Genomic DNA, 24,147 nt, shown 5'->3' with positions numbered 1-24,147 from the left:
TGAGCACCCTTCTCCAATACCTAGCTGGGGACCCTTCCGCAAAGAAGCTCTCCAGATGCTCTCACTCCCAGTGAGATGGCCCACTGAGCACTCTCTCTTGCCTGGAGAACTCCAAGGGAGTCAAGGCAGTGAGGGAGGGGTGAGGTTGGCAGGTATGCAGTACCTACCACAAATGCAAGTGTACTGTGGAATGTGTCTGCATGTTTCATAACTGGCTATTTCCTATCACAGAAAACTTTAAAATTTCTGAACTTCAAGAATGATCTGCAGAGATTAATCAGTCCAAATCTTCCTTTTACACACACAGATAGGGAGGCCTAGAAAGCATCCCCTTTGGAAAAAACTGACCTATATATGAGCCTGCCTCTGTCTGTCTCTTCCAGCCTGTGTGACTGTGGGCAGACCACACTACTGTCTCTGAACCTCAGTCATCTTACTCTATCAGCCTGCCAGCCCTACCTAACACGGGTGCTGAGATGACCAAAGGAAATAATGTTTGTGAGGGCACGTACATTTTCCAAATCTTAGTTGCTATTATGACAATTGTTGTGTTTGTTGAGGCCCACAGTGGAGGAGCTGAACCACAGCCTCAATGAATACCTGCTGGATCAACTGAATAAAGGGCAGCACTGGGTGATCATTCTTTGTCCCATCCTCTTACAGAAACTTGGCACACATTAAAGTGCTTAGATTATTTTTTAACTTTTTATTTTGAAATAATTTCAAACTAATAGAACAGTTACAAAAATCACACACACACACACACACACACACACACACACACCCCTTCAAACAGCCTTCATGCCAGGTGCGGTGGCTCAGGCCTGTAATCCCAGCACTTTGGGAGGCCAAGGCAGGTGGATCACCTGAGGTCGGGAGTTCGAGACCAGCCTGACCAACATGGAGAAACTCTGTCTCTACTAAAAAATACAAAATTAGCCGGGTGTGGTAGTGCATGCTTGTAATCCCAGCTACTCGGGAGGCTGAGGCAGGAGAATCGCTTGAACCCGGGAGGCGGAGGTTGCCGTGAGCCGAGATGGCGCCACTTGCACTCGAGCCTGGGCAAAAAAAGCGAAACTCCATCTCAAAAAATAAATAAATAAACAGCCTTCACTCATATCCTGTTTACATTTGCTTCATTTGCTTTTCTATTCCTTTTCTGTTTTTTTTTGCTAGACCATGTGAGAATTAATTTTAGATACTATGCCCCTTTACCCCCAAATACTTCATTGAGCATATACCGGATGTATTGGTACATGCACCTGGTACCTAGTACCAGAGCATTCTCTTACAGAACCACTAATGAAGATAAAATTCAGAACATTTAACATCGATATACTATTTTAATCTAATATATAGCCCATATTCAAATTTCTTCAATTATCCCAATATTCATTACAGCAATCTCCCCCTGTGATCCAGATGCAAGCCAGGATCAATATCAGGACCAAACACTGCATATGTTTCAATTTCATCTAGGATAGTTCCTCAACCTTTCTTTGATTTTCATGATATTGACATTTTTTGCAGAGTAAGGCTAGTTCGTTTGCAGAACACCCTTCAATGTGGATAACAATTTTTGAGGTACTACTTATTATGCATCCATTCATTCCATAAACTCTTCCTGACGACTGATTATTACAGGACTCTGAGTAGGGCACTCAGGGTACTGTGATGAATTCTGTGGTATCCTTGCCTTCCAAGCATTCACTGGACAGCTACACACTGGGCAAACAGCTAACATACAAGCAAGCAACCTAGAGGAAGGTGCCATGAGAGTACAGTTCAGAGCAAGCGAGCCACAGGGATGACTTCCTAGAGGCAGAGTATGCCAGAAAGGATGGGCCAGAGGCACACATTTCCAGAGTGACCTCCTGGGATCCTCTATGGCAAACATCTTGGCTTCCCCAGGCAGTGTGTGCCAAGGCTGAGACTGCATGAAACACGAAAATCCAACAATACAAGGCCATAAACAGGAGGGAGTGGCCCAAGGCACCTTCATCTGGGTACCCCTGCTCAGAGCTATTAATATATGCATTTCCCAGAGAGTCAGCAGCTGCTGTGGTGAGAAGCAAAGGCCTGTGCAGGACCTGAGCTGTGGGAAAGGGTCATAGGCGCCACCTACCGGCCCCACAGCAGGCTTCCTGGCTGGTTGCTAGGAAACCTGTCACACTACAGCAGTGAGACACAAAAGTGGCTCAAACTTCTCAAACAGTGTTGGTACTTGAGCCACCTTTTGTGAAGTTCAGGAATCCTACAAAATTTCCAGTAAAAAAGAGACAATGAAAAGCCAATCATAAAACCTGGCCTCTTCGGGCAAAGGTGTGGCCTTCACTCATTCAACAAAACTAAAGTTACATCTCCAAGCCAGCCTCTGTGCTGGGCATTGACAGACACTGAAATGAATCAGACATGAATCTTGCCCACAAGGAGCTCTTACTCTGAGCTGGAGGAGAGAAAATGAAACAAGTGTGCTAAGTATCACAGGTGCCCAGAGATGTTTACACAGGCTCAGGGAGCACAATTCACTGTTTTGCAAAGCTCTTTAATGGTGGAGTTCAAAAGAGCTCACATTTCTTGAGCTGCCTACTACGCAACAGATACTTGACATTTATGATCTCATTTGATCCTCTGAAAGAAGCCCAAGTCTTACAAAGGGTAAATGACTGGTGAAGATTATAAGGCCAGGCTGGGCGCGGTGGCTCACACCTGTATTCCCAGCACTCTGGGAGGTCAAGGAGGGTGAATCACGAGGTCAGGGGTTGAAGACCAGCCTGACCAACATGATGAAACCCCTTCTCTACTAAAAATACAAAAATTAGCCAGGTGTGGTGGCACGCGCCTGTAATCCCAGCTACTTAGGAGGCTGAGGCAGGAGAATCACTTGAACCCGGGAGGTGGAGGTTGCAGTGAGCCGAGATGGCGCCACTGCACCTCCAGCCTGGCGAGAGAGCGAAACTCCCGTCTCAAAAAAAAAAAAAAAAAACGATTACAAGGCTAGTAAGTAACATCTGGGGATGGAGCCACACTGTCTTCCAGGGCTCATATGCCCAATTCTTCCCTTCTTTCCCACATTTAGCATGTGTCAGCACACCACAGTTGTCTGATGGGACCAATCACCTGACAGAAAATAAGGAAAAGCCTTAAGTGGAAAGCAGTTTACTTGAGGGATGAAGATACTTTCTGATTAGTCCTGCTTCCTAGAATCTTCTCTCTTGGAAGTTCTAGTTCCCTTCTAGTCTCATGCTGAGAACGGTCCAAGCCTATCCTTTCTTCTTTCTGGTAGTCTCCATACCACCCTACTATCACATAGTATATATTCACATTTCAAATATTACAAATTCACAAGCAAATACAAAGCCTTAAAGTGTCCTTACCTTTAGGTTAAAATAAGCTCTGCAAACAAATCCAATCAAAAGGTTACAGGACATAAGAAGCCATGGATCTCAGAAGGGTGGGCTGATTACAAGCTTAACAGAACCTAGGAGTATAAGGGAGCTGCCAAGAAAGCCAATACAAGGTCGGGCCATATCAATAGAAGCATAAAATCTTTAACAAAGGGGATGGTTGCCCTGCTCCTCACAATAATGGTCATGCCACACTGGAATTCAGAGAGGGCACCAAAACTTTGTGGCTGTTTCATTTTAAAATGACTAGGATGAGGAGGAGACTTGAAACGACAGTTTAGTGAACCAAGGCTCATATAGCTTGGAGCTCTGTCTCCTAAGAGTTTAAAATCTGGAACAGGAAAAGGAAGCCATGTAGTCCTAGAAGACAGAGCTGGGACCAAATGAGGGGAGTTGCAAAGGGAGCTAACACATGACAGCCCGTCATGTGCCAAGTGCTATGCCAGGTGCTTTCACACTATTACTTCAGAGCTAATCAGAAGATAAAACTGTTTTCTACTACTAATTACAAATTGTCTTTACTTACATTACTCCAACTGCCCAGAAAGTCTTTCCGCAAAGCTCCTTGTATACAAATACTACCTATCTCTAGACTCAAACTAAACGACACCTTGTCTGTGAAGCCCTAACTTTTCACCTGTACTAATTACAGTTCTCTTACCAGACCGCAAGTTCCTTGAAAGACAGAGGTCATCATGATACATTTTTCTCCTCCTCAATGCCTGATAAGACATTGCTCATAACAGGCCTTAAGAATGCATAAATGCCAAAGAATGGCCGGGCACAGTGACTCACACCTGTAATCTCAGCACTTGGGAGGCCGAGGCAGGCAGATTACCTGAGGTCTGGAGTTTGAGACCAGCCTGGCCAACACAGCGAAACCCCATCTCTACTAAAAATACAAAAATTGGCCAGGCATGGTGGCTCAAGCCTGTAATCCTAGCACTTTGGGAGGCCAAGGCGGGCGGATCACGAGGTCAGGAGATCAAGGCCATCCTGGCTAACACAGTGAAACCCCGCCTCTACTAAAATTACAAAAAATTAGCCAGGCCTGGTGGTGGGCGCCTGTAGTCCCAGCTACTTGGGAGGCTGAGGTGGGAGAATGGCATGAACCCAGGAGGTGGAGCTTGCAGTGAGCCAAGATCGTGCCACTGCACTCCAGCCTGGGTGACAGAGCAAGACTCCGTCTCAAAAAAAAAGAAGAAAGAATGAATAAATGCCAAAGAAGATACAGAAATGGCCAATAAGCACACAAAAAGATGCTCACATCATTAGCTATCAGGGAAATGCAAATCAAAACCACAATGAGATACCACTCTACACACACTAGGTTGGCTATAAGTGATGACGACAATTGTTGGTGAGGATGTGGAAAAGGTAGAACGCTCACACATTGCTTTTGAGAATGTAAAATGGTGAAGCCATCCTGGAAAACGGTTTGGCAGTTCCTCAAAATGTTAAATGCACAGTTATTCTATGGCCCAGCAATTCCACTCCTAGGTATATATTGAAGAGAAATGAAAACATACATTCACATAGAAATCTGTACATGAATGTTCATAGCAGCCTTATTCATAATAGCTAAAAAGTGGAAACACTAATGTCCATCAACTGACAAATGACATCCTGTATGGATATACATCTATAAAATGTAGTACACCCATACATGGAATATTATTCAGCCACAAAAAGGAATAAAGTACTGATATATGCTACAATACAGATGAACCTTGAAAACATTATGCTCAGTGAACGAAGCCAGACACAAAAGGCCACATATTGTATAATTCCATTTATATGAAATGTTCAGAACAGGCAAATCCAGAAACAGAAAGCAGATTAGTGGTTGCAATGTCTAAGGGGAGAGGAGAATGGGGAGTAACTACTATTGGAACCAGAGTTTTCTGGGGGTCTGAGATGCAGTGGGAGAGTGGTAAAACATTCTAGAAATTCTGGAATTAGTGGTGCTGGTTGTACAATCTTATAAATGTTCTAAAATCCACTAAATTATATATTTCTAAAGGTTGACTTTTATGGTATGTGAATTATACCTCAAAAGAAAAAAGAATGAATGTATATTCAATCAGAATTTGCCTATTGTTCAGGAGGCAGAGAGTGCCTCATACCTAGAGGCACCCAAAGAGGGCTGGATGTTGACCATCAGAGAAGCTAAAGTGGGGACCTGAAGACTGGAAAGGAAATGAGGCTGGAGACAAAAGTGCCTGAGATCCTGTCTGACCCACCTAGAGGTTTTGACTGAGCTCCTGATGTGCCCTGGGAAGGATCCTGCTCCTCCCTACCCCTGCTGGACTCTGAGCCCCTGGGAATTCCAGGGGCCTCCCTCAATTGTTTGTGCTTCACATCCCGCCCCAGTACACTGTCCATCTGCAAAGGCTGGTCAAACACACAGGCTTCGCAGGAGGCCTGGGTGCTATCCCTTAAACAAAAGGGCATTGAGATGGAAGCCTCAGCCCAGCCTCAAAGAGGATTCTTATGCAGCCTTCCTGAGCCTCCCATCCACATGAATGGAGGATCCTGGAGACCAGTCAGCCTGCGCAGCTGCTGCCTAGGACTGTGCTCTCCTGCTGGTTAGCCTTTGGAGAATAAACAAGGTTTCTATCAATCAATCAATCAACGGGCCAGACTCCATCTGTATTGTGTGCCTTCTGAGTGCCAGCCAGCCTTGTGTGACTTACTATGGTGAAGGCAGGAGGAAGTGCCATACACCTCGCTGTGACAGGGCTCACAGCCTAGGTGAGGAGAAATACACAAGAAGCAACTGGAGAGAAAAGCGAGGAGATGAATCAGTAAACATGACACAGCAATGGTGTGAGGCAGGTCAATTATCATCCCTACTTTGCAGATAAAGAATCTAAGGTTAGAGAGGTTAGACAACTTGTCCAAGGTCACAGAACTAACCAATGGTCACAGCTGGGATTCAAGCCTTGTTTTGTCAGACTCCAAAGTCCTCACCACTGCTTCCTGCTAATGATAAGAAATCCACTTGAAGGCCAGGTGCAGTGGCTCATGCCTGTAATCTCAGCACTTTGGCAGGCTGAGGCAGGAGGATCACGAGGTCAGGAGTTCAAGACCAGCCTGGCCAACATGGCGAAACCCTGTCTCTACTAAAAATACAAAAATTAGCCAAGTGTGGTGGCGCATGCCTATAATCCCAGGTACTCTGGAGGTTGAGCCAGGAGAATCGCTTGAACCCGGGAGACAGAGGTTGCAGTGAGTTAAGATCGTACCACTGCAGCACTCTGCTCTGGGCGGCAGAGAGAGATTCCATCTTCAACAACAACAACAAAAAAATCCTCTTATATCTGCATCCATTGACAGAATCACAAGGAGAGGAACATAAAGGAGGCAGGACATAGTAGAGCCTCAAAGTTCAGAAAGTGAAATTTTCTGAGGTTTTTTCAAAAAGGCAGAGACAGAACAGGAACTACAAGGCAAGCAGCATAAGTGAATATTAGAAGCACAGTAACACGCTGGCTTGATCATTTTCAACATTCTTGGATTTATCTCTGTTCCTCAGTTTCCAGGAAAATTCCTTGGGAGAAAAATTCCAATTGGTTCTGGCTGTGCTGACATGAATTGTGTTATGATTTTGATTAAGCCAGGATTTCAGAGGAGAGACAGCATTTGGGCCACAGAAATGATGGTAGGGAGGCAGAGCCTGACAATTGCCCCTGCTGTTAGGCCCTGAGAGATTACAGCGTTGTGGTCCCTCAAGGGGCAGGACCATGCCCAAGATGATGCCTGACACATACAAACAGGAAGGCACTCCCATCAGTTCCTCATGTTCCTCAGTCATAAGAATGGTTGCTGATCATATTGATCCCCTCTCAACCCATCTCAGCTGCCAGTGCTGTAAAAATAAAGACAGGGCCAGGCGTGGTGGCTCATGCCTGTAATCCCAGCTCTTTGGGAGGCTGAGGTGGGCAGATCACAAGGTGAGGAGATCGAGACCATCCTGGCTAATACGGTGAAACCCCGTCTCTACTAAAAATACAAAAAATTAGCCAGGCGAGGTGGCGGGCGCCTGTAGTCCCAGTTACTTGGGAGGCTGAGGCAGGAGAATGGCGTGAACCTGGGAGGTGGAGTTTGCAGTGAGCCGAGATCGCGCCACTGCACTCCAGCCTGGGTGACAAAGCGAGACTCCATCTCAAAAAAAAAAAAAAAAAAAAAAAAGACAAATCTACTTCATGTGGCCTCTGATGCCCTGCAGGGTCTGCTTATTCTAGGCTTCTGGCACCTTCCTCTAGCTGGAGTACCACTGGCCTTTTTCAGTCCTTCACAGTGGCCTTGCTTCCTCCTCCTGCAGGGCTCTCATCAATAAAAGTTCCTTGCTGGGCACGGTGGCTCACTTCTGTAATCCCAGCACTTTGGGAGGCCTAGGCAGGCGGATCATGAGGTCAGGAGATTGAGACCATGCTGGCTAGCACAGTGAAACCCCATCTCTACTAAAAGTACAAAAAATTAGTCGGGCGTGGTGGTGGGCGCCTGTAGTCCCAGCTACTTGGGAGACTGAGGCAGGAGAATGGCATGAACCCAGGAGGCAGAGCTTGCAGTGAGCCGAGATTGCGCCATTACACTCCAGCCTGGGCAACAGTGCAAGACTCTGTCTCAAAAAAAAAAAAGTTCCTTGTGCCAGGAGAGCTCTTCCCACCCTTTTCCATCTAGACAAACTCTTCCTTATCCTTCACTTTCAAGCTCAAGCTTCCTCTGACCAGGGGAAATCTGGCTGTCACTGGCTCTCCTGATTCCCTGTCTCCTTCCTTTGTAGCATTTGTACTAACTGTAAATTCGCATTTGTAGGATTCATGTCTGACAAGGCTTTGAGCTCCATGAGGCAAGTCCTGTACATGTCCTGACTGACTACTGATCTACCAAGCACAGTGCCACACATAGTAGGCACTATTTGTTTAATGAATAAATGATCAAACTACTTCATTTTTGTTTGTCCTCTGTCTACACGTTTATTATGACTGTAATAGCTACAAAGTTTGCTTAACTTTTTATCATTTACAGAACACTTTTAGCCAGGCGTGGTGGCTCACATCTGTAATCCTGGCACTTTGGGAGGCCAAGGCAAGAGGAATGCTTGAGCCCAGGAGTTCAAGACCAGCCTGTGCAACAAGATACGCTCTTGTCTCAATGAAATAAAGAAACAAACAAACGAAACACAAAACACTTTCAATGGCTGGGCACGGTGGCTCACGCCTGCAATCCCAGCACTTTCAGAGGCCAAGGTGGGTGGATCAAGAGGTCAGGAGTTCGAGACCAGCCTGGCCAACATGGTGAAACCCCATCTCTACTAAAAACACAAAAATTAGCTGGGCACAGTCGCGGTCATCTGTAATCCCAGCTACTAGGGAAGCTGAGGCAGGAGAATGGCTTGAACCTGGGAGACAGAGGTTGCAGTGAGCCGAGAATGTGCCACTGTGCTCCAGCCTGGGCAACAGAACGAGACTCCATCTCAAAAACAAAAACAAAAACAAAAAACAAACTTTCAATAATATTCAGTAAGTATTTGGCAACTATTTACATGCACAGTGATAAACAACACAGCAATGGTCTGCTGCCCTCCAAAACTCAGTGTTGTGAGGGAGATAAGGAAACAGATAACCCATTCCAAGTGCTCTCACTTACACAGTACTTATATAGTACATAGTGCTATGGGAATCCACAGACACTGGCGTTGTAGGAGTTTTTCAGAAATTATTTCAGGCAGATAAAAGAGGAAAAGAGGTCCATGGGAAGTTTTCGTTTTTTAAAGCATCTCCAGAAAAGTTTCTGGGAAAGCCCTGTTCTTAGAGCCAGGTTGGCAACCTTTGATATGCAAATGAAGGCCATTAAAAAAACTGGGTTCACCTGGCCAAGCACAGTGGCTCATGCCTGTAATCCCAGCACTTTGGGAGGCCAAGGCAGGTGGATCATCTGAGGTTGGGAGTTCAGGACCAGCCTGGCCAACATGGAAAAACCCCATCTCTACTAAAAATACAAAATTAGCCAGGCGTGGTGGCGCATGCCTATAATTCTAGTTACTCAGGACATGGTGCCCTGCATTTGCATATTAAAATGCTAGGGTGGGAGGGCAGCTTTTTTGCAGGGTACATGAATGACATGCCTAGTCAAACCAATCCCTTGAGCCCTATGCAAATCAGATACCGCCTCCTCCAGCCTCTGTATATACCTGGCTGGTATCCATGACAGGTTGGGTTCCCTCTCTTGGCTTTGGAGACCCCCTCCCTCTGTCTCTGTACAGGGGAGCTTCTTCCTTCTCCCTTCCTTCTTGCCCCTTCTTGCCTATTAAACTCTCCGCTCCTTAAAACCAATCCACATGTGTCCGTGCCGTCTCATCTAATTCAACATGAGACAGGAGCCCTGGTGTCCCTCCACTCATCAGAGCCGTATCACTGGGGGATCAGGGAAGGCTTTCAGGAAGATGTGACAGTGATGACCGAAGGATGAGGAATTTTCCAGACAAGGAGTCACGTGCCTGAAATGCTCACAAGATCCTGGGAGAGTGATCAGACAAGTAATATCAAAGATATTTTACAGTGGAGGCTCCCGAGGAAACTGAGAGACTAGCCTAAGGCCACACAGGGCTGGCTGGGCTCCTTTTCAGTGGCATGACTTGTCCCTCCAGGCCCACTGCGTTAGGCCCTGGCTGTTCTCTGCTCATGGCCAACTGTCTGCCTCCGCAGGGCTTCTGGGCAGTTGACCAGCTGCTCCCACAACTCACCAACCCATGAAGTTATAGAGAAGCTGCTAATCCAGTCTTTCCCAATTGCCTTCCATCACCCGGGAACAAGCAATCAGAGCCACAGCAAGCCACATACCCCAGAAAAGAAGCCAGGCCCTGGGCCATTCTGTAGAACTGCTTGACAGGTACAAGGTCTACTTGAGCAAACCTAGGGTTTCAGTGTGTGATCTGGACCCTTCCAGAAGGACTCAGTTTTCTCTGAACACTAGAGAACTGTATTTAAAAGTTACCAGTGGGGATCCCATGAACAAGACTTGGAAACTAAGACTTAGGGAAGTTCAGTGACTTATTAATTGGTCACATAGCTTGTTATAACTATGTCAAAAGTAGAAACGAGGTCTTTTAATTCTAAAACTCTTGCATTCTTTCTGTAACATTATGCAGCCTTTCCAAAATCCTGGAAAGGCATTCAAAAAACCTGTGTATACCCTAGCATTCAAAAAACTGTGTGAGGATCTTCAGAAGCTCTCACCATAAGTATCAAATTACAGGAGTGATGCCCTTGAGGCCTTGACCTTTGGTCTAGGATAAAGCTTTTGTTTCAATCCACTGCAAGCCACAAGGATATTTACATACTTCCTGATTAAGAGAGCTGGATGTTTTGGTTGCTCTGATGCCAGCATTAATATCTTCCCATCCAGCCAAAAGGATACAACAATCAATAAACAGACAGCCTCTCTGAGGCCCCGAGACAGCCAAATGTATTTAACAGCCAGGGTTTTGTTAATTAGATAAAAATCCCTGGATCAATGTGCAGGACATTTACCTATGCTGTAGCTAAGCACATTCTGGACACCTCAATCCTGGCACATGGACAGCAAGTGCCTCAAGCCCCAAGCTGGGGCATCCAGGGACAAGAACCAAACCAAGCCATCAATGCAAAGCTAGAAGAAATATGTTTACCCCTCAACAAAGCCCAACCCTTTCTTTTTTCCTGAACTGTAAACCAAATCAGATTTTTTTTCCCCAAAGCCGTCTAGTAAACCAGCTTGGGCTAGCATGAAGTTATTTGTTTTCTAAAGCCATAAAACCAGAAATCAAAGCAGGACACCAAAAGAATCTCCTACATGATAATTTAAGAGGCAACATGGTACATATAGCGGGAAGTCAGAAGGATCCAGAGGTTCTACTGCCTAATTGACGTTTCCACTGGCATGTTAAATTCAGCATGTTTAAAACTGAACTCACCATCTTTCCCCCCAAACCCAGTGTTCCTCAGGGATCCACATCTCAGTGAATGGTAAGAGCATCTACACAGATGATCGAGCCAGAAAACTGAAATTCGTTAAGACCCTCTTCTCCCTAATCAGCCACATCCAATTCTATTCATTCATTTATTGAACACTTACTGTGTGGCAGGCACTGTGCCAGGCACTGTCCTAACCGCCACCAAGTCCTATCGAGCTTACTTCCTCCCCCTCTGCTGCTGACATCTTAGTCCACGTCACATCTTCTCTCACCTGGACTACTCCAGCTGCTTTTCAACCAGTCTTCCAGCATCCACCACAGATCTCTACCAATCTGTTCTCTACCAAACAACCAGAATGATCTTTTAAAACTGCAGATCTATATCATGTCACAATGTATACCTGTTAGTCTTTCTCACACATACACATACTGGCTGAAAATTCCTCAGTGGTTGCCCATGCTCTTAGGACAAAAATAAAAACTGTTACTATGGCCTACAGACCCAGTGTGGTATGGTCCCTGCTTAACTCTCCAACTTCATTTGACACAACTCTCCCCCTTGCTTTCTAGGGTCCAGCCTTATTGGCCTTCTCTCAATTCCTCAATTTCTCCACATCTTTGACTCAAGACCTTCCACCTGCTATTCCCTCTAACTGAACTGAACTGTCTTCCGCCTTTCTCTTCATCCTTAAGAGTTCACTTCAATCTCGTTTACACAGAGGTTTTGATCTAGGACTTTGTTCTCTAGAACTGAGAGCAATACATGTCTGCTGTTCATAAACCACCCAACCTGTGGTATGCTGTTATAGCAGCCCAAACAGACAAAGACAGTGGCCTTCGGTGACTAGCTTCTTTCACTTAGCATATTTTCAGGGTTCATCCATGTTGTAGCATGTTATCAGTACCTCCTTCGAATTGATGAATAATATTCTGATGTACTGTTCTATCATATTTTTATGCAAAATGTATCACGTCCAGAGAGACCTGAGTATAGGACTCAGCCATGACCCCACACCCCTGCCCCATGCTTGGGGGCAACTGTTTAAAGCCATTTTCTTCTTTCTTTTCTCCCCTGTAGTTTCCTAACTAGCTGCCTCACCCATTACTTTCCTGTTGTTCCTGGAATATGTGATACAAAGAACAATGTATAGCCCATCAATAGCTTATGTTATTTTAATGTAAATTATTGGTAAACAACTGAAAAAGTGCCTCTTCTGCGTGGTGGCTCAGGCCAATCCCAGCACTTTGGGAGGCTGAGGTGGGCAGATCACTTGAGGTCAGGAGTTCGACATCAGTCTGGCCAACATGGTGAAACCCCATCTCTACTTAAAAAAAACAAAAATACACAAAACTTAGCCAGGTGTGGTGGTGTGTGCCTGTAATTCCAGCTACTCGGGAGGCTGAGGTATGAGAATCGCTTGAACTCAGGAGGCAGAGGTTGCAATGAGCTGAGATCACGCCACTGCACTCCAGACGGGTGACGGACTGAGATTCTGTCTCAAAAACAAAGAAAGGGCTGGGCGTGGTGACTCACACCTGTAATCCCAGTACTTTGGGAGGCCGAGACGGGCGGATCACGAGGTCAGGAAATCGAGACCATCCTGACTTACACGGTGAAACCCCGTCTCTACTAAAAATGCAAAAAACTAGCCAGGCGTGGCAGCGGGCGCCTGTAGTCCCAGCTACTTGGGAGGCTGAGGCAGGAGAATGGCGTGAACCCAGGAGGCGGGGTTTGCAGTGAGCTGAGATCGCACCACTGCATTCCAGCCTGGGAAACTGAGCGAGACTCCGTCTCAAAAAAACAAAAACAAAAACAAAGAAAGTTCCTCTTGTTTTTCCCTTTAAAAACCCACTTGCAACTGTTGCTAATCTGGAGCACATATTTATGGCAACTTGAATCTAGACTCCTGGGTTGCAGTCCCCAAACTTGGCCCCAATAAACTCTTTCTACTAATTTTGCTTTAGTTTTTTCCTTTAGGTTCACATTTCCACTTTTTGGCTAATATGAATAATGCTGCTATGAACACTCATGTATACGAGTGTTCATGTTTTCCTTTCTCTGGGGCATATTCCTAGAGTGGACTTCCTGGGTCTTATGGTAACTCCTGTTAAACATTTTGAGGAACTATCAAACTGTTTTCCAAAACGGCTACACCATTTCACATGCCTACCAGCAATGTATGAGGGTTCCAATGTCTCCACATCTTCACCAACACTTAACTTACTCTTATTAGCTTTTTTATTATAGCCATCCTAATGGTATCAGGTTTTGATGCGAATTTCCTAACAAGGGTTGAGCATGTTTTCAACTGCTTATTGGTCATTTGTGTATTTTCTTTGAAGAAATATCTATTCAAATACTTTGTCCTTTTTTTTTTTTTTTTAAGAGACAGGGTCTCACTCTGTTGCACAGGCTGGAGGGCGGTGGTGTAATCACAGTTCACTATAACCTCCAACTCCCAGGCTCAAATGATGCTCCCGCCTCAGCCTCCCAAGTAGCTAGGACTACAAGCACATGCCACCACATCCGGCTAATTTTTTTTTTTTCTCTTTGAGGCAGAGTCTTGCTACATTGTCCAGGTTGGTCTCAAATTCCTGGCCTCAAGTGATCCTCCTGCCTCTCAGGCTCCCAACCATGGCCAGCCCAATTTTAAATTACCTTTTACTGTTAAGTTGTTAAGAGTTCTTTATGTATTCTGGATGTAAGTCCCTTATCAGATACATGATTTGCAAATTATTCTCCCATTCTGTGAGAGTCTTTTCACTTTCTTGATGGTGTCCTTTGAAGCATCAAAGTTTTAAATTTTGATAAAGTCCAATTTTTTTTCTTTCATTGCTTGTGTTTTGGAGCCACATCTAAGAAAGCTTTGCCCAACCCAAGGTACAAAGATTTACTCCTATGTTTTCTTCTAAGAATTTTATAGTTTTACTCTTACATTTAAGTCCATGAACCACTTTGAGTTCATTTTTATGTATGGCATTAGATAAGGGTCCAACTGTGTTCGACATCCAGTCGACCCAGCATCATTTGTTGAGAAGACAAATTGTACTTCGCTTTGAAGTACATAATTATAGTTGCATAATTAGTCATCTGACTCCTAGTTGGACTGTGCCAAGAGGGCAGGGATTGCGCCAGTCTTGTTCATTACTGTTATCTGCCACATTCAGCCCAATGCCTAGTTCCGAATATGCACTCATAAGTATTGGCTGAATGAATCAATCATTTTGTTATTAGTAGCAATGACTCTGCCACTCTGTGGGGTTAGGTATTACCATTTTCATGTTAGTTGAAAGGTAGGTAATTTGTCCCTTGTTTCACTGGCTCTCAATGTTTGACTCATGTCCTTCTTTCTCACCAGAGGGCACACGAGCTCCTCCAGGGCAGGGACTGTTTCTCCTTCCTCATTTTGTTGCCACCCTCCTCCTCCAAACTCAGCTCAGGGCTAGGCACAAAGCACAGGCTGGACAGATGGGCGACTGAGGGACAAACAGAGAGTCAATCAATGTTCTCCACAACCAGGTCCCTACCTATCTCCAGTCCCTCCTGGCCTCAGACTGTGATCCGGCAACACAGAACAGCAAGTGACTTCCCCTCCTGCACACCCCCCAGGCCGCTCCTTGCCTTGTGCTACCACATATGCTACCCTTTTTGCCCGGAATGCCTTCCCCTTCTATTTCCAAAGCCCAACTGATATTTTAAGTCTATGACCAGGTGTCATTTCCTCCAGAAGGCTTTCTCAGATCCCCCAGGCTGTTTGTCCTCTGGTCTCCTACAGCCCCTGTAGTTTCCTGTCTCACAGCATTGACCACCCTATTGCCACAGCTTACCCCTGACTCTGTCATCATGGGCAGGAATCATCCCTGCTCAAGTGTTCCCTGTGTCAAGCAGAGGACTCAGGATAGGGCAGATGCTCTTTGTCAAATGAACAAATAAATCCTGGAGAAAAAGAGCAGGCAGTCTGAGGCCCAAGACTGATCTCACCAGGCTTCCTTTATTAGACAGCTTGGGCTGATGAACAACTGAGGGAAGCACTCAGCAGAGGCCTAGCCCCTGCCGGGAGAAGGGAGGGGGTAGGGGTGTTGCCTTTCACCCAGTTAGTCCTGAAGGAAATGTGATCTCCGCTGGGAGAACAGGAGGCCTCACTTTTCCCAGTCCCAGTCCTCACAACTCCTCGGCCTGAGCCTGGACAGATGTGCCTCCAGTCTGCCTTGTGCCCTAGGTTTCGGGTGAGCAGTTCCTCAGGCTCAGGTTTGGGGTAAGCACAGGAGCAGGACCACCTGCTCACACTGCTGACAGGTAGGAGGCCAGGCTTCCACTTCTGAGGAGCCAGAGATGGATGAACTTAAGTGCCTCAGGGGAGAAGGGAGAAAATGGATGTTACACAGGGAGGGAGGAAGGAGAAGAGACCTGGCCTCCCTCTGATATAGCCAAGGGAAGTGTGAAAGTAAGACTCTGGACTGCTTACTTCAGGTACACTGAAAAGTCAATAAAAAGCAAAGAAAGAGTCACAAAAAAACAAGTAAGTGCCACTGTGCTGTGGAACAGGGTAAAAGACGGCAGAAAACGCAACCTTGTCCCTGCCCTTCAGGAGGCACACAATCCAGCAGTTTCAGATGAAACACAGTCCACAGACTTCTTCATATAAAGACCAGTGTGGCAAGTGGCATTCAGCTCCACTTCTCCAACCTGACCTCCAGCTTTTCTTCCACAAAAGGAGCTCCCTCCTGTGACAAACTGCCATGGCCCTTCCTAGATGACCCTCGTACTCTCCCAGACCAGAAGGAAGGTATAGGATGAAAGTGGGGGGAAAGGGGCAAATGAAGATGAGATCACACCCAGCTGGGAGGAATCCAAGAAGGCTCTGGAAGGAAAGCAGCACTAGAGCTTTGAAAGGTGTAAGCAGAGGATAATGAACACACAGGGCAGAGGGCCATCTGTGTGGAGGACCCGCATCCAAGGCCCACGGACTGAAGATTCCAGGGTGTCCTTGAAGAAGATCGAGCACCTCCCCCTTTGGAGCAGAAGAGCCTTAGGCTTCTGCCCTTCACTATCCAGAACTTTCCCAAGACTCTGGGGCTAAGGACAGGAGCTGGGGGAGGTCAAGTAGAGACAGGCACAGTACAGAGCCCCAGAGAGGTCAAGTGGGGAAGACGGGTAAAGGACAATATTATTTACGAGGTCTGAGTTTTGTTCTAAATACTGCTATCATTGACCATACCAATCATATACACGGTGACCCAATCATGTGTAACCTACAGTCATGCACTACACAATGATGCGTTGGTTAACAATAGACTGCATTTAGGATGTGGTCCTATAAGATTATAGTGAAGCTGAAAAATTCCTATCCCCTTGTAACACTGTAACTGTCTCAACATCACAGTGCAACAAATTACCTTTTCTGTATTTAGATATGTCTAGATACACAAATACTTACCATCGTGTTAGAATTGCCTACAGTATTCAGGACAATAATGTGCTATACAGATTCCTAACCCAGGAGCAACAGGCTATACCATACATAGATTAGGTGTGTGGGCTATTACCATTTAGGTTTGGGTATACTCTATGATGTTCACACAGCAATGAAATTGCACTACTCAGAATGTGTCCCTATTGTTAAGCAACGCATGACTGTATGTGTAAATTTAAAAAAGAAAAAATGAGCATGGGATTCTATCCTGCTATAGGCAGGTCTGTTGGGCAGAGCTAAGAGCCCAGGACACAGAGTAAGAAATAAAGAGCAGCAGGAACCACCTGTACAGAGTCTAGGGTACAGAAAGGCTGAATAAGGACCTGCTGTAGGAATTCCAGAAAGTTTCCTTCTAGCAAGGATGGGCAGGCTCCCTCTACCCCCACCTGCAGTGCCCAGCAGAGGCCCACTCATGCTTTCATAATCAAGAACTGCTTTGGGGGAAGGGGAGGGAAGGATGTCTTCCTTCAGGCCTTCATCATCTTGAATCTTACTGAAACAGAAACAGCCTCCTAACAGATCGGCTCTCAGCCTTTCCCCAATACAGTCCATCCTTCATTCCTCTGCACGTCAGGCTTAATTGGGTCATTCCCCTGCTCAAAAACTTCCCACGTCTCCCCACTGTGTATAGAGTAAGAGTTCAAAACTCCTCACCCTGGGCATGGCAGGCCTTGCACATTCCAGCTTCTCTCAGACAACCTTCCCTCTTTCCTGACACCCTGTACAAATCCCACCTCAGGAGCATCAACATATTCTGCAGGCCCAGCAGCCAGCCAGCATCTGCTTCCCACCTTTGCTCAGCTTGCTCCCAGCTCTGTGGTCTTGTATGAGATGGGGACTGAGGGCAGGTCTGTGCCTTGCTCATCTCTGATGTCCTCACGTGGAGTGAAGGGAGATTCTGACAGGGTCATCCTGACCAAGTGAGGTGGCACAAGAGGCGGCAGGAGAAAAGCAGGCTACAGCCTGGGGACACACGTGAAAAGCCCCCACAGACACTATCCACATGAGAATGAATGTTCAGAAAAATTGTCTGAATCACACATACACTGTTAAGTTCAATTACTTTCTGTATTTTGGAGATGAGTGTTTAACTGCTATTAGAAAAACATGTATTTGAAAGAACTAAATAATCAATGCTTGGCAGCTCAATGGAAAGGGTAGTGGCATCCCCTGGGGGATGGAAGAATGAATTCCCAACATTGCTGCTCTGCAAATGTACTGCCAAAAGGGGAAAGCCGCAGCCTGGCAGCCCTCAGCAGTAGCCAACAGGTGATTCCAGGGCCAGCAAGGGTCAGTTTCCATACCCGTACTCCCTTGCACTGCAGCAGCATGAAGCAAGGCACATCTGTTTCTGGAGGAACGAAGATGCCACACACAGCCTGCAGTTATGAATGGCTGTTATAACAACAGGATGACATCTGTGCTTGGCTTTTAAGATGCATCATTGCATGTTTATTAAACTATTGCTCCATCATATTTATTTGGCTACAAAACAACTCCCAGCCCATACTTCCAAAAGTGGTTTATTAAAAACTAAGGCTTGAACATTAATACTCAAAAGCACTCTTGAGAATCAATAATAATGCTGCAGATAAAATGAAAGAGAATCAAAGCGGTAAGTCTTGGTGGGGCCATGGCTGCCTTTCAACACTTTCTTGTATGTTCAGGAAGCTGAAGTGGGGAAGAACACTAAGGGCCTGGAGCACTGGGTGTGGAAATAGCCACCCCAAGACCTGACTTCTTGTCTAACATGCGGACATGATGGCAAGCAAGGGGGGTGTCCTGTGGCCACCTAGCTCTACATAAAGGGCCAAGAGAGGCCAAGGTTAGGCCCAGTGGGGGCCAGTAGTTTCAACAAGAATAAGACCTCTGCCCTTAACCAATAGCCCTGTAACTGATGCCCCATGCTGGCCCCAGTCTGAGCATCCATCCTGGACACAGACTCTGCCCTGCACCTGGCACTGGGTTGAGCCTAGTTGAATCTTGCCCTTGCCAAATAATAAGCCTCAAATTCAACCTCCCAGTGGTCAGTGGGGACTAGCTGAGCCAGGGAAGCTACAGAAATGCAGTCTGTCCCTGGGCAGAGCCAGGTATGGGCCCCTGGCCCTGAAGGCAGGCATTTCTAGCCCCAGACCTTCTGGCAGATGGTCTCTTCCAACTCCGTCCCAAATCCCCAAGCCTTTCCATAGATGGCCACCTGCAACCTGTCCAGTCAGCAAGCAGTAACACGTGGCCATCCCCAAGGAAATGAGAACAAATCGGAAGATTCAGAGAAGAACCCACAGGATGTGGGGGTTGGGGGGAGTCCAAACCAACCCAGTGAAGAACAAAATAGCTGAAGGATCCAGGGATGTTTGGGAGCTGACTTCCTACCGAAAATATCTAAGGGGTGATCTGGGTCAAGGGAGCCCAGGTGACTCTGTGACTACAAAGATGTCACAGGGGACAGTTCCCAGCTTAGGGTGAGGATTTCCTCTAAAGCAAAGTCATCATACAAGAAGAGGCTCGCCCTGCTCAGCCTCTCCTGTCAGGGAGAGCAAGGCCTGGGGTTCAACTCACCTGGTGACTTCTTGCACATTGTTGGCACGGGCAGCTTCCAACAGGGCTGCATCTGAAGCGAAAGGGGGTACTGGTCAGATCCGTGGCCAGGACACACCTGCCTCGGGACTGCATGGAGGGCCCACTAAGACAGTAGCAGTACTTTAGAAACATGGACTTTAACAAGCAAACTGATGCCACAATATATAATGAGAAAGCTAATCATTCCCTTCCCACATGGGTTAACAACCTGACTTCCACACCTTTCTACTACAGAGCCCAAACTCTTAACTCCTCTCATCATAGAGGGAATGCATGTCAACTGCTAGCACCACGTCTTGCCTATGGTAAATAGTGTGCTCCTCATAATCTATGAAGCTCTGCATGATATGTTTTATGTTCCTGTATGAGGTATTACTAACCATTCCCTGACCTTGTCCACTTTCTCCCTCAACTCTAGTTCTTCAACCCAGTTCTGAATCTTGATGTCAAAAGTCATAAACCCAAAGGGAAAGGTAGAATGAGGGGAGCAAGCAGGGTGCAGGTCTCTCTGAGGATGCAGAGGGCCTCAACTAGGAGTCTTTGAGATCTGGCTCCATTCCACTCCCACTACTCACCACGTGACCATGACAGCTCCTCTCCCTCTCAACCACAGCTTCTCTGACTGTAAAACACAGACAAAACTCCTTGCCCTGCCAGCTTCACAAGGATGTCAAGGAGATGAAATTACGGTTGAGACGTCTGCAAACTCCCCAGTGCTAAGCACAGGGAAGGGAGACCCAAAGCAGAGATTCTGGTTAGGAAACACCAAGCCTAGAAGAAAAGCAATGCTAGCTAAGTCAGTCTGGCCTGGTGTGGGCAGCCTGCAGGCTGTTGCCACCACCTTGTGGCCATAAAGAAAATTGGACTGACTCTGAAAAACTCAAAAGTCAACAGGAGAGGCACAAACAGCTCAATATCAGGTACATGGAACCCTCTGTGCCCAGCCTGGTTGTGAGCTACACTGCTGGGCACTGGACGGACTCATAGCCAGCCCTGACTCAGGGAAATCTCAGTCCAGCCAACAGACTCACCCATGAGCAAATGCACTGGAGTGGAGTGAAAGAGCAGGATCTGGAGACAGTCAGACCTGGGGTCTAGGCCGGCTCTGTCACGTATTTGCTGTATGACCTAGCACACTTATCTAACCTCCTGAGCCTGAGTTTCCTTATCTGTACAATACACCTTATCATGCATATGAAAGCCAGTCCTGTGATTCAGACACTGATGCCTGACAGGTCCTTTCTACTTACCTCACCAGATGTACCCAAAGCACATACCCAAGCATGGCTCAGCCAGCCACCAGCTGGGAGGGGATCAAGAATTCCTTGGAGATGGCTGTATCCACTGTCCCCTCACTCTGCAGAAAAAAATGTGGCTTCTACAAGGTTACAGAGTGAGGAATGAGCTAAGAACCAGGGCCTCCTTGCTTCTAAAGGGGTTCAGTTTCTACCATGCTGCGCTGAGGGTCAAAACTCTAATTCAGGGGGACAGGGTAGCTGGCAAGTCAGTTCCAGCAGGAACTGGTCAGGGCTTTGACCATTATCTATTATACATAGAGCCTGGTATTCTTGCTGGAGTTCATAGGCCACAAAGTCCAGTTTGGAACCCTCAGGAACTTCTTAGGCAAGTCCTCACCAAATACACTGGACTCAGAACATTCCCTGCTCATGAACCTTCCATGACTCTTCACTGCCTACAGAAGAAATTCCAACACCTTCACCCACCCCACCCCTGACTGGCATCCAGGCCCCACTCCATCTGCTCTCATCTAATTCCAAAGACCTTATCTTCCAACCAAGCTGGCCACTCAGAAAGCCCCTGCTCACACCATGGTGCCCTGAAACTCTCATTTCCATTCCCTGAAGCCTTTGCATGGAATATAATCCAAGTCTCACACATTTACTGAGCACCTACTAAGTTCCAGACACTGTGATGCGCAAATGATGTCTAGGTATTAGGGAAAGTTGCTGGTATAACCTGAAAAAAAAGAGAAGATACATTTCCTGCTCTCATGGGGCTCACAAGGTCACTCTCCTTTTCATTTCTACTTCATCCTTCAGAACTCAAGTTCGAATTTCCCATCCTCTGGGGTCTTCAATACTCCAGGAAGGCTTTCCTGACCCTACTGGCCCTCTGATCCCCCAACAACACACAGCACCACTCACCAGCCCTACATTCCAACTGCCTGCACTATCCCCTTGACTGATTTTGTGTTAAGTTAGGACTTCCCACACACCTAGCCTAAAACTAGACGCACAGTGGGTACCCCCAAAAATGCTGGAAGTTACAGGATTACAGCATGCCTAAGCTAGATGTCCTTAGCGTCTATGTCAACACCCTCATTTTGTAGATGAGGAAACAGAAAACCACTGAGGAGAAGCAAAAGTCCAAATTCACAATGAGAGTTAGACACAGAACCAAAACAAGATCCCCAGTGTTGTCTCCCCCAGACCAAAGTCCTTCCTTTACAACTGGCCACATCAAACGAATGAAAGTCAAGGCACTCCCCCATTCTTGCTCCAAATTCTCAGAGCTTGGGGTGCACGGAATCTATGGACACCATGCCTCAGTCTGTCTTCTTGATGAATGACTAAGAACCTGAATGGCTGGATTCACATAGGTCGTAAGTCTGGCTCTCTGTCCACTCTCTCAGCTGCTGCTTAGCTTCATGGATCCAGATGAGATGCTAATCAGGATCAGCCAGTCCCCCAGCAGTTGCCCTTGGGTCTCCAGGAATCCATCTTCCTTCTTCTGCCACCTATCCCACATGGCAAGATCACCTAACAGCATGTGAGACCAGACATAGCAAAATCCTAACACTGACAGACTCAGGCCGCTGAACTCCAAAAGGAATCAAAATAACAGTACTGTAAAAATGTTAAGAAATTATCCTTCACTACATAAATAAATTGGCCAGGAGCAGGGGCTCACACCCGTAATCCCAGCACTTCGGCAGGCCGAGACAGGTGGATCACGAGGTCAAGAGATCGAGACCGTCCTGACCAACAGCTAAAAAAACCACAAAAATTAGCTGGGCATGGCGGCCCACGCCTGTAGTCCCAGATACTAGGGAGGCTGAGGCGGGAGAATAGCTTGAACCCGGGAGGCAGAGGTTGCAGTGAGCCAAGATCGCGCCACTGCACTCCAGCCTGGCGACAGACAGAGACTCCATCTCAAAAATAAATAAATAAATAAATAAAGGTCAAGCTGGCATTAGAACCGAGTCAGGTTCTTCCTGACTCTGGTACGTTTGGTGACAGGGGGTTGGGGGGGCAGTTTGGCAACTTCTCTAAACTATTTAGAGGTTGCCCTTAGAACACCCCATAGTTTCCGTTTCCTGGAGAGCTCAGGAAGGAGGAGTTGGACCAGGCAGAATATGAGAAACATAAGGGGACCATGCTGTAATATTAGATGTTTAGTCCAATATCCCCATTGTACAGATGGATAAAATGATGCCCAGAGAGGAGAGGCGGATCTATGATAGATTATACAACTCCGAGGTGATGAGGTCTCTAGGGCAACACCCTACCCCTGTTACCAGATGATGTCTGAGTCCCTCCAAGACTTAGGCTCTAAAGATCTAAACCTATAAGCACCTCCCACCCTCCTAAGATACGAAGTTAGGACAATTTTCCCGCCTCTCCCTTCCTCAAATCCAGATCTCATAATCACCCTTGTTGGACGGACTCTTGCTGTAGCAATGAACAACCAGCGCTGCGGCCAGGGCCCACATGCCCAGTCCGGCCCTGTTGGGGACCCCGTTCCAGCTGTCCTGTCCTGGAAGTGTTTCTTCGGGCCCAAGAAGGCGTCCCCAAGTGGCAGCCGCGAGGCATTTGGTATCGAAACGTCCTCCCTGGCGCCCCCCGGTGGCTGCCTCGCGTCCGGAGAACAAGGCCGGCGATGTTCCAGGGCGCCCCCCGGCGGCTGCCCTCAGCCACTGCGGCTCCCCGAGACTCCCAGTGGTCACATTCCGGTCGGAAGCACCTCCATAGCCCCGGAGCGTTGGGGACCTGAGCAGCCGGAGGAGTAGCCGTGGCGCCGGGGCTTTTCTCCTCAACACCAGGGACCCCAGCATCGTGACAGCTGCTTCGATAACCCCGTGGTGCCGGCCCCTGTGCTGGCCACGTCCAACATGGCTGCCGCGGCACGTTCGAAGACGCCGCGAACAGGGTGGAGTTGCGCACTACCTCACGGGAGGGGTAGTCCACAGCCCTAAGCCTTTTCTCAGCTGGAGAACAAATAAAATACGCTTCCCAGAAGGCTGTGGGATTACGTCACAATGACTGCGGACTTATAGGAACCCGGGGCATGTTGGGAAATAGAGTTCGGGTGAAGGGGCGTGGCGATTAGAGCTAAAGATTAGAATCCCACGACTTCTTTCCTAGTTTAGTTGAAGCACACGACACAATTTTTTTTTTTTGAGACGAGTGTCGCTCTGTCGCACAGACTGAAGTGCGGTGCCGCAATATCTGCTCACTGCAACCTTCGTCTCCTGTGTTCAAGCAGTTCTCCTACTTCAGCCTCCGGAGTAGCTGGGATTATAGGCGCCCGCCACCACGCCCAGTTAATTTTTGTATTTTTAGTGGAAACGGGGTTTCACCACGTTGGCCAGGCTGGTCTCTTAACTCCTGACCTCAGGTGATCCGCCCGCCTCTGCCTCCCAAAGTGCTGGAATTAGAGGCGTGAGCTACCGCGCCCGGCCCGCAATATAATATATATGTATTTT

General features: G+C 47.1%; 1 protein-coding gene across 3 annotated transcripts in view; it reads right to left on the bottom strand.

Annotated features, from left to right (window-relative positions):
• CLPB (ClpB homolog, mitochondrial AAA ATPase chaperonin) overlaps positions 1-23,696 on the bottom strand; it is a 148,163-nt gene extending 124,467 nt beyond the window's left edge. For 2 of the 3 annotated variants that reach the window (XM_010366886.2, XM_010366887.2), the window contains exons 1-2: positions 23,094-23,696; positions 19,401-19,452 (exon numbers count right to left, since the gene is read on the bottom strand). In XM_010366886.2, the coding sequence (XP_010365188.1) occupies positions 19,401-19,452; positions 23,094-23,496 (455 nt within the window). In that variant the 5' untranslated portion in view covers positions 23,497-23,696. Of the gene's footprint in view, positions 1-19,400; positions 19,453-19,996; positions 22,383-23,093 lie in introns of those variants that run through there. The other variant, XM_030917466.1, reaches the window with a different exon arrangement.
• Between the last annotated feature and the right edge of the window lie 451 nt (positions 23,697-24,147).

This window comes from Rhinopithecus roxellana, chromosome 15 (assembly GCF_007565055.1).
Source record: "Rhinopithecus roxellana isolate Shanxi Qingling chromosome 15, ASM756505v1, whole genome shotgun sequence".
In the NCBI taxonomy this organism is placed as follows: Eukaryota; Metazoa; Chordata; class Mammalia; order Primates; family Cercopithecidae; genus Rhinopithecus; species Rhinopithecus roxellana.
Note: the sequence above shows the minus strand (reverse complement) of the source record. Positions and strands in the feature narration are given on the sequence as shown.